We start from the raw sequence: 10653 nt of genomic DNA, 5'->3' as shown, positions 1-10653 counted from the left end.
CCTCTCTGCCCAGGGTTCCTCTGCTTCAGGGCACAGGACTGGCCTCCGATGTGTCTTTCCAGGCTCCTGGCAGCAGAGAGCTTCCCGCGGACCCCCAGACTCTGGGGTGGGGGGGTGGGGGTCTCTAACCAAGGCTGGCATGCACCATTCCCCGGGCCTTTCAGACGCCATGGGATCTCACCAGACCTTACCCTGCCTGCACCACCAGATACAAAGCTGGAGCTGCCACAGGCCTGGCGAAACACCACGGGGGAATTCCCCTAGCAGGCAGGACAGAGCCGATACCAGTCCGTCATCCAGGAACCCGCACTCCCACCCCAAGAGTCATTCAGCGTTCCTGCTCGCACACCATCACTGCTTCCACATCCCGGGGCGGGGTGGGGGGGGCGGCGGTGGATTTCTCATCTACAAAGCCCGGAAGCTGTTTCTGCAGTGAGTCCGTCCTTCAAGGCACCCACCCGGTGCGCTCTTTCCCTCAACCCAACCCAGTCTGCTCTCTACAACCCATCACTTGGCAGGGAAGCAGCCTTGCAGTGTCTGAGTCATCTGGGATCCCAAGGTCTGGCAGAGTTGGGTGCTCAAAACTTGTGGGCAGGGAGGGAGAGGGAGGCACCTCAAAATCCACTAGGGTGAGGGCCACAAGAGGCTGAGACCAGAGACACAGGCCAATACCCACAAGGGTGGTCCAGCTGAGAGCCACCAACCGCCATTCCACGTGCCACCAGGCCAGTGCACCAGAAAGGAGGTGCTGAGGCTGGAGGCAGGGAAGAGTCTGGACCCAGCCCCCCAAGCCCTGGCCACTACAACGGACACCAAGGTGGCAGAAGTGCCAACCTCGCGCAATCCAGCTCAGTTTTCAGCGTGGTCTTGCCTCCGGAAGCCTCCCTTTCATCGTCCTCAGGACCTAGGCCAGGTGAAACCACAGCAGACAGACACATGGACAGTTGTGGAGACCTGTCACTGCCCCTCCTTTGCCCACACACTCTGCAAGTGCTGGGCCCCACCCTTCAACTTGTCTCCCTCGCTGGAGCCAGAGTGCAGAGGCCCCATTGGTAGCCCTGCCTGGTGGTCAGAGTCAGGCAGGCCTGAGTTCTGACACTGTCAACTCTGAGCCTCTGAGTGTGCATGCGTGTGTGCGTGCGTGCTTAGTCGCTCAGTTGTGTCAGACTTTTTGCGACCCCATGGACTGTAGCCCACCAGGCTCCTCTGTCCACGGGATTCTCCGGGCAAGAATACTGGAGTGGGTTGCCATGCCCTCCTTCAGGGGATTTTCCCAATCCAGGGATCGAACCCGTGTCTCTGATGTCTCCTGCATTGGCAGGTGAGTTCTTTAACACTAGCAGCACTTGGGAAGCCCAAGCCTCAGTATCGTCACCTGTAAAACAGGATGATAATCTCTCAGCAAGGTCTAGCATTCTCCGCATGTAAGAGCCAGAGCACTTCCAGGAAACTGTGTCCTATGCCTGGCCTTGGCAGCCTGCCTGGCTAGGGAACAACATGCACCTCAAGACTGCCCTTGGGACTTGGGGTGAAGAGGCATCTGTTTGTCCCCAGGCAGGCCCTGAAGAGAAGTAAAGAGCCCTGCTTGCCAGTGGGAAGCATTCAGCTGCTCCTACGCAATACCTTTGGGCAAATGGGACCCAAACTGAGTCCCAGGAGCGAGGGGGAGGGGACCCCACTGATGGTGAGCAAGAGTGAGGAAACTTGCAGAAAAACCTCAGCATTGGCTAAGGCGAGAGAAAAACAAGTTAGGCAAGGCCCTGCATCCTGAGGGCCAGCCCAGTGCTGCTGGAGACTGGGCTGTTTGCACAATTCCTACCCGGCTGGCTCCCAAGCAACTGGAGGGCAGTACCATCAGCTACTCACTGCGGGGTAAGGGGAAGCTGCACCACCCTGGTCCCTCTGATGACCAAGGAGCCAGGAGGCTGAGACAAGCATAGTGCTGGCCAGTGACTACCATTTGGTGGTGTCTCCATGGGGGCAGACTCAAGTCCCTGGAGGGGCTTCCAGAACTGAGTCCTGACCTGTATCTGCTCGCATTGCCTTGGGCTGGGCTGGGGAAGGGAGAGTTCTTTAAATAAAACAAAGCAAAGTGGCATTACGGCCCCATTCGGAGGGGACCGAAAGTCATCTGTCCTACCCCTTCCCATGGCTCGGTGAGGGGCCCTCCCATGACCTCAGGGCTGGGGTTCCGCATCCCCTCTTCACAGCTTCCATCTCCCCAGGGACGTCCCTGGCCTCCTCACACACGTTTGGCGACAGCGTTCCTCCCCATGTCCCCCGGCCACCTACACAGCCATGGTGGGCAGGCAGGAGAGCAGGTCAGGGCACAACACCAGAGCCATAAGCTACCTATCACCTCTGTTCCTCAAGATAAGATCCCAAGTAAATACTCAAAAAGAAAAAGCAGAGTACAAGTGTGTTCACAAGAGCCCTGCTTGCAACAGCAGAACAGCAGGGACGTCCAAGCAATGGAGAAATTGCAAACCGAGGCCCCCCACCCAGGGAACACACTTGAACCGCGGGTGGGCGGACCAGGAGAGCTGGTGCTTGCTGCTGGAGCTCAGCTCCAGGCCCTCAGGACCTCGATGTTGAGCAAGGAGACAGAACACAGGGCATGTGCGGAAGGAAATCTGAAAATACGCAAGTCAGCTTTTCTCACAAGTTCCTGTAAATTATCTGTAAACGTACTCAAGGCCACTAGCCCAAGGAGCCAGGAGGCTGAGACAAGCGTGGTGCTCCACAGTGACCACCATCTGCTGGTGTCTCCATGGGGGCAGCCTCAAGTCCCTGGAGGGGCTTCCAAAACTGAGTCATGACCTGTATCTGCTCCCACTGCCTTGAGCCGGGCTGGGGAGGGGAGAGTTCTTTAAAACCAAGCAAACTGGCATCACAGTCCTGTTCAGAGGGGACCGAAAGTCATCTGTCCTTCTGTCCAGGCACACATCAGTCGTTTCCTTACCCAGGAAGTCTTGCACACTTTTGGCTAAGAAAAGCTATCAAATACTGCCCTTTTTGCCGTGTTGCCCAAGGCCCATCTCCATGTCCTGCCCCACCTGCCCCCAGAGCTCCTCCAGATCAATGAGCAGAAAGGGTACAGCTTTTAGGCCTTCTGTGCTTTGGATTTATGAAAAGGAGGCAGAACTGCTAGCAGAGAGTGGGAGGAGGCAGGGACATTCCCCCTGCCAACCAGCCTCTGGTGCCCTGAGGAGCTGGAATAGACCCCAGGAACAACCCAGGGCACAGCACAGCCTAGTGATGGGTCCCCACATCTTCTTCTCTATAAAGCCCTGTGATGGAGTCAGCTTCCACCCACCCCGACCTCAGGTTCCCACCTGTCCTTGTGGTCCTCCAACCTAGTTAGAAGCCCACCAAGTAGAGGGTAAAATGCTTCATGAATGAGAGCTCGAGACCTAAGATGCTGTCTCCATTCATTCACCGCTTGCTCCCTCCTTGCTATGAACTCTGGGACCATAGCCTGGGGCCCAAACCCCCATACCATGTGCAGGTCTCGTCTTTGGCCTCTTGGGTGCCACCGCCTCCTCCAGGAAGGCCTCCTGTGCCGGGTCAGCTCACAGTCCCACCCACTGCAACACCCTGAGGCAGTGCCAGGTCACCAGCCCCTGTGCTCAGCCCAGAGCCACATTTCAGTTGCATACCCAGAGCTGGAGAAATACAGGTCTGCCCCAGGGGCCGTGAGACCGGGCAAGTTCCCTCCCATGGGGCCTCAGCTCCTTTGCCACCTGAAAGAGGGTTGGCACGGAGTTGTTCACTGATGCTTCATTCCCTGAGGGTGAGGAATGGAGAAGCAAAGAAAAAAGGGTGGTGACAAGATACTAAAGTAACTGCTAGCACTTATCAAGCACTTATCAAGAGGCTCACAGTGCAAGGCTGTTGACTGTCTCAGTCCCAGAGATAAGGAAGCTGAGACCTGCAGGGTCAGCTCCGTGCCCAAGGTCACCAGCTGAGCCACGACACAATCTGAGTGCTCTTGCCTCCAAAGTCCACCTTCTCACTCCTTTCCCTTTATGTAACAGCAGAGGGCACCCACCAACTCAGGGCAACACAGCCCTAACACAGACTGATTCGAAGCACAAGAGAAAGGGGCCTTGGCCCTCCACACCTCCACAGAAGTCTGGAAGCAGGGTTGGCTAGGGTGAAGCCATGGTCCCTTAGGACTGAATAGTGACTGGAAAGCCACGGCCCCAGAGCTAAAGGCAGGATCACAGTTTCGGCACCCCACCAGGACCAACATCAAAATCAGAGCCAGGACCCACCAGGATGTCTGATCAAAGCCCCAGCCATGGCCACCCCTAACAGAACCAATAATGTACTAAGAGATATACACACTCCTCCTCCAGGTGGTGTCACATCCTGGTCAAGGCCAAGGGCCCCAGGCCAGCCTGAAAGCAAAACAGACACCAAGCACTCTCTCTTCTCCTGTCATTCCCAAGCAGAGGTCAGGAGGCAGGCAGAGCCCAGCATGTAACACCATCTCCCTACCTCCATTTCCCAATAGGTATCAGGACCTAGACTAGATGTTCTCTGAGGACCCTGCCAACTTGCAAATTCATTACAATGTTTCAGCAACTCCTAAATCTTTGTTTTTCCTGGTAATAAAGAAAGAAGTTGCAGACTCATTTAAGGACAAGCAGGCAATCAATGAAATGGAATAAACACCTAAGACCCTGGGGAACGTGAGCCCCTTAACAATTCTATGATTTTCCAGCATATCTTCTAGATGTTTCCACCCTCCAGTTTTACCACTCACCCACAACCCCACCTGGACGCTTGCACACCCACAGACACAAAGACAGGCCCATATAACATAGTGGTCTCACTGTCTCTCTCCTGAACACATCTGCACTTTCCTGAAATTGCTCCAAAAACTCGTTTTCAGGCCGAGAGATGGGCTTTCCTCCCACCCTGGCGTCTTTGAAAGTTCTAGGCTCAGAGAGACCAAGAGATTCTCCGAGGGCCAACACAGCGGCAGATCCCAGTCTGACCATTCGGCCCACCCTCTCTGGCCAAGAGAGAGCAAGACCGAGCCTCCGAGTCCTCCCCCCCGGCCTGAGACGTGGGGACAGAGTGGTGGGCCAAGGGTCCCGCGCCTTTCCCTAGGTGATGGCGGCCAGACGCAGTCCCGCTGAGTCGAGACGCCACACACCTGTACCCGCCTCCTGCTCTGCTACACCTGTCCGAGGCCTCACCCTTGTTCCTGCTTCCCTGCCACCGGCCGCGGCAGCCTCACCTGTCTCCGGTTCGCATCTGTGCATGTGAGATCAATACCCATCCCCGTGCACTGCCTTCCCCCCTTCCCCGCGGACCCCGCCTCACCACCGCGCTGGCAGGCGTGCAGAGCGGGCCGTCCATTGCTGTACGGCATCCAGATTTTCTTCAGGGGGTTCTGGGTCAGTTCCCGTGGGGACGCCATCCTGGGGCTTGGATGAGTCCGACTGCGCTGCTGCCAACCCAACAGCCTGGCCACCTCGGGCCACTCGAGGCCCCGCCCCTCAGCCCCGCCCCTCCCAGAGCCGCGTTGACGCCGGTCCCATTCCCCGCAGGCCCCGCCCCAGGTCGAGTAGGCTCCACCCCAACAGAGGTGCCTGGCGTCCGACCACGCATGCCCAGCTCGCCCGAGAGCCCGTTTGGGACTAAGCGGGCCCGCCCTACATGCCAGGATGGAGGACGCGCATGCCCAGCTCCCCACAGGTTCCGGGCTCAGATGGTACAGGCCCCGCCCTGGATGTCCGAGCCCCCGCACACCCGACGCTGATCTGCATACGTCTCACACACCGTCACGCCCTGGGCTCCCCAGCGTGCCCCCAGGACACGCGGTTCCCGTTCTGCGTGACCTCAGGACCCTCAGAAGGGGTTTGCATGGGTTGGGGCAGGTCTCCGTGACCCCCAGAACTTGGTCAGGAACAACCTGAAGGCCCCTGCGTGACTGGTCACCTGCCCACTGGCACAGTTGTCAACTCTCCTGCTGGCCTTGCACCCCGACCCTCCGAGTCCGGGACTCTCCACTGCACACAGGAGCAACCTGCTCGATCACGTTGAAAAAGCCCATTTATCTCATGGACAGGGACACAGAACAAATCTCAAAACTGACCGTGTTTCCCTCTTTGCTTTAGCTGCTGGGGAGCTCGGGGTAAACCCCAGCCCACCTGGAGCAGGTGAGTAGGACCAAGCTCCCAGGGGTCTCATCCAACTCTGACAATATCTTCCTTTTCCTTCCAGGACTTCATTTTTACCAACTAAATTTTACGTCATTAAGTTTACACACTTGTTCTTTTTTTTTTTTTTTTTTTACACACTTGTTCTTTAATGAGCCTCTGCCTCTTCATCAGGAAAACAGAATATGTACTGTCATCAAGGACAAGATTCTGGTATGGATTAAATGTGTCCATGTCTGAGAAATCCGTTCTAAAGCCCAGTAATGCTATCATTTATTGTGTTATGCATCTCCCTCCTGTCTCTAAATATGCAGTGGAGGCAAGAGGCAGGGGAGAGACCCAGAGGTTCAGGAACACACCTGGCTCATTCTCTCCAGTCCTGAGTCCTCTGTCTCCTCAGCCCAGCCTCTTGAGCTTTGTACATTTTCTGCCAAGGCCTTAGCTGACACGGCTCCAGTCTGGGTCACACTGCCCTCTAGCGATGTCCTCCACTACATCCCCTGGTAGGACCACTGCATCCCCAAGGCCTCTCAACCGAACCTGTGCCCGGCTGGGACTCAGGGGCTGGGGCATGGGGCAAAGGCTCCACCCAGTGCGCCACAGGGGCAGCGTGGCTTCCTCTGCCCAACTTGCCACACTCCTGCCTTGAGTCAGTCCTCCAAGTCCCAGCCCAGCCCTTCAGAGCCTGGCAAGGACCTTTGAGATGACTGATGCAGATGTCTTGCTCATTTCACAGGGAGGGAAGGTTAAGGAGGTCCACGTGCTAGAAGCCCACACAGACCTTCCCTGGAAGCAGCTCAAGCTGCCTCCCCAGGGAAGTCCCTACCTCAGACCGACTCAACCACTTCCGCTCTTTTTCAGCCTCCCTCTTCAGTGTCCACCGGCCACCTCCCTCCCTGCCTCATGCCCAGCAGCTGGCACACCCACAGGCAGGTCCTGATGAGCAGCATGCCCCTGGTGACCTCCTACCCACTTCCTACTTCTCCAAAGCCACTCATGCTGTTCCTGACACAGCCCTCCTGTTTGTCTCCTGGCCACTACAAAGGCCATTCTGGGGCCACGCTAGCCTCAGAGACCTTGTCACCACACACCCACACCCTGTCCAACCCCCAGCACTCATTGCAGAGTCTCCCTCCTCTAACATCCACAGACATCCTGCACCTTCTCAGACCTGCCATTCTCCTCCCTGGCCCTCTTGGAGTGTTAGTCAAAGGTTGGGGATCAGGGACAGCCAGGGTCGGGCAGGAGGCCAGGACCAGGTCTGGGAAGCTAACTCCATGTCCAGAAGTCTGAGTCCAGCTTCCCAGGGAAGCAGTGACTCTGTACCTCCCACTCTTGCCCAAACAGTCTGACTCTGGGTTGACTCAGACACTCCCTCCCAAGTCCCCATACCCAGGGTGGGGCCACATGTCAACAGCAGGAGGAGCCTGGAGCCCCTCCCCACAGCCAGGGTCAACATCTGCTTTGAGGATAGTCCCCATCTCCCCTGCTGTGGCTCCACCTCTCACATAGGAAACTGAGGAAGGGGAGAAGGGCCCAGAGTCACAGAGTTGCCTGCCCACCATGCAGGATGGACTCAGCTCAACTGCCAGCCCTCGCGAACCTCACCTCCCACACGCGGTGTACTATACCCACACATCCCACCTCCATACCTGCACTCTTGCACATTCCCTGCGCTGAAATGCTCTACTGGCTTTCCGCTCTCTCAGCATCAGCAGGTGTCCAATAGAATAACTGGCCCCTGTGGCTTGCCCTCCTTGGGGCCATTCCAGAGTGAGCCAGCTCTCCTGGCCCAGGGGTGGGAGGCGTGCTGGGATGTTGTGTATGAACACATCCTGCTCAGCCTCCCCCCTGCCCCGCCTGTGACCCTGCCTGGCTTGTGCCGGAGGGCTCCTGTGGTGTCCTGTGCACTGACCACTGGACCTCCTCCCAGTGTCCCAGGCTCCAAGCTGCAGGATGTCCTCAAACTCTTCCCAGTCCCCATATCCGCTGGGCAGTCCTGGCCCAACCACCATGCCACCCTTTGCAGCAGAAAGGCCAGGGACCTCAGCGCATCCCACACAGACCCACACACCAGTCCGCAAACGTATGGTGCGCACACAGTCACGCGTGCACACGCACTACCGAGCCCCGTGCCCAAGCCCGCGGCCTGCCTCCCACTTTATTCCCTCCTCCTCTCCTCTCTGTGACCACTGGGAGGTTGGGGAGTTCCCAGGAGTCCCAGTGGCTCTGGCCATTTCTAGCCAAGGATCATCCCGTGTCTCCCTGGGAGCCGAGCTCACACAAGGTGTGAGGTTCCAACTCGGGAGCGGAGAGCCATGTGACCGAGCAGCCCTGGTCTGCACTTGCTGATTCCCGCCTGGCACAGGGCACACAGTAGGTGCTCAGAGTGCCTCAGGACCAGCCAGGGCACACAGTCCGAGGTGCTCAGAGGTTCGTGATTGGGACAGAGCACACAGTAGGCGCTTAGAGCAGCTCAGGACCCACACAAGCCACACTGTAGTTGCCCTGGAAATGCTGGTTTAAGGGCTAAAGTCACATCGTATGAAAAGCTTCCCAAATGAGCCTCTGAACCTTCCCAAGCTGGTATGACCCCTGAGGGGGGACCTGGACAAGTATGACCCCTTGGAGGCCAGCAAAGGGCAGAGCGGGAGGCCCTGGGGCAGCTCCAGCGGGTTGTCCCTCCCCCTGGGCTGGAGGAAGCAGCTATTTATAGTTCCCCCCTTGGCCCAGCTCCCTCTCCCCGGTGAGGCGCCAGTGCCCACCCCCTCCCTGCCACTGACAGACCGATGCCCCCTCAAAGCACCCCTAATCCCGGAGAGACCCCCAAAGCTCTCACACCCCCGTCTAACACCACCTCTACTTCGCCCAGGTCTTTTCTCAGTCCGCCCACCCTCTCCACCCTGCCCGGCGCCTACCCCGTCTGCTGCTCCCTGACCCGGGTTCCGTCGGGGAGCTGCCTCCTTCCATACCTCTGTTCATCCTGCTCCCGAACTGGCCCGGGCCGCCGCCCCCTACGGCCGGGATTGGGGCGGCCACGCCCTCTAGGCTCCGGAGAGCACCGCCCCCCCATGGCTCCGCCTCTCCGCCCCGCCTTGGGCCCGCCCCCCAGGGCTGCTGACATCTGTGAGATCTTGGTCAGTGCCACCCCCCCACCCCCGCCCCCGGCACCCCCCGGCGGCCCACACTTCCGACAGTGCTAACTTTCTCTCCAGCAAGGACCCAGTGTCTGCCCTCGTCTCCAGCCCGAGTTGTCTACACTACCCACAGTTCCTGCCCCATCTGCTGGCAAGCCTGGCCACACACTCCAGAAGGCTGAGTCTCATCTCCAAACCCGCCATGGAGATGGGGTTGGGAGATTAGGCCAAACCTGCAGCCTTCCACACCGAGGACAGGTCAGTGAAATCGGGGCGGGAGAAGGGGGTTAGAGGAGCGGCTCTGACTCCGCCCTCCTGTGTGTCACTGCCTGAGGGCACATGACTGTGTGATTCTTGTCTAGCCCATTCTCCAGTCACTATGTTTATTAAGGGATTTCTTTGCGGGCGGGAACCTTCATGTAGGTTATTACATCACTCAGTGCTCACAAGAAATGTAGTGGCATCACTCGGCTTTACAGAGGAGAAAAAAGAAAACAGAGGCTTGGAAAACTGAGGCTCAGGACTGTTCAATGAAGGAGGGGCCAGAGCCCCTGTCAGCCTGCGCTCCCTTCTCCCCTGAGCCATGTGTGTGCAAGGGCAGAGCCAGGGCTGTGGGTAAGACAGCACCTGGGTGTGTGCTGAGCATGCTTCATGCAGATCTGGGGGACAGGCTCCCATTCTTCTCAGCCCCCTCACAGGCCCACACCTTGTTCACACGCACAAACAGCTGTCAGATACACAGAGATGCAGCCACCCATGCGTATAAACTCCTGAAAGATGATGCTGTGAAAGTGCTGCACTCAATATGCCAGCAAATTTGGAAAACTCAGCAGTGGCCACAAGACTGGAAAAGGTCAGTTTTCATTCCAATCCCAAAGAAAGGCAATGCCAAAGAATGCTCAAACTACCGCACAGTTGCACTCATCTCACACGCTAGTAAAGTAATGCTCAAAATTCTCCCAGCCAGGCTTCAGCAATATGTGAACCGTGAACTTCCTGATGTTCAAGCTGGTTTTAGAAAAGGCAGAGGAACCAGAGATCAAATTGCCAACATCTGCTGGATCACGGAAAAAGCAAGAGAGTTCCAGAAAAACATCTATTTCTGCTTTATTGACTCTGCCAAAGCCTTTGACTGTGTGGATCACAATAAACTGTGGAAAATTCTTCAAGAGATGGGAATACCAGACCACCTGACCTGCCTCTTGAGAAATTTGTATGCAGGTCAGGAAGCAACAGCTAGAACTGGACATGGAACAATAGACTGGTTCCAAATAGGAAAAGGAGTACGGCAAGGCTGTATATTGTCACCCTGCTTATTTAACTTATATGCAGAGTACATC

General features: G+C 57.1%; 1 protein-coding gene across 1 annotated transcript in view; it reads right to left on the bottom strand.

Moving 5' to 3' along the window:
- Window positions 1-5502, bottom strand: part of PFKFB4 (6-phosphofructo-2-kinase/fructose-2,6-biphosphatase 4) — a 36705-nt gene extending 31203 nt beyond the window's left edge. Inside the window, exon 1 of the mRNA XM_010851907.1 lies at window positions 5338-5502. Within this exon, the coding sequence (XP_010850209.1) occupies window positions 5338-5434 (97 nt within the window). The 5' untranslated portion in view covers window positions 5435-5502. The remainder of the gene's footprint in view (window positions 1-5337) is intronic.
- Between the last annotated feature and the right edge of the window lie 5151 nt (window positions 5503-10653).

Source organism: Bison bison, unplaced genomic scaffold (assembly GCF_000754665.1).
Source record: "Bison bison bison isolate TAMUID 2011002044 unplaced genomic scaffold, Bison_UMD1.0 scf7180017864304, whole genome shotgun sequence".
NCBI classification, from domain to species: Eukaryota; Metazoa; Chordata; class Mammalia; order Artiodactyla; family Bovidae; genus Bison; species Bison bison.
The sequence above is the reverse complement of the archived record's forward strand: the minus strand, read 5'-3'. Positions and strand labels throughout refer to the sequence as shown.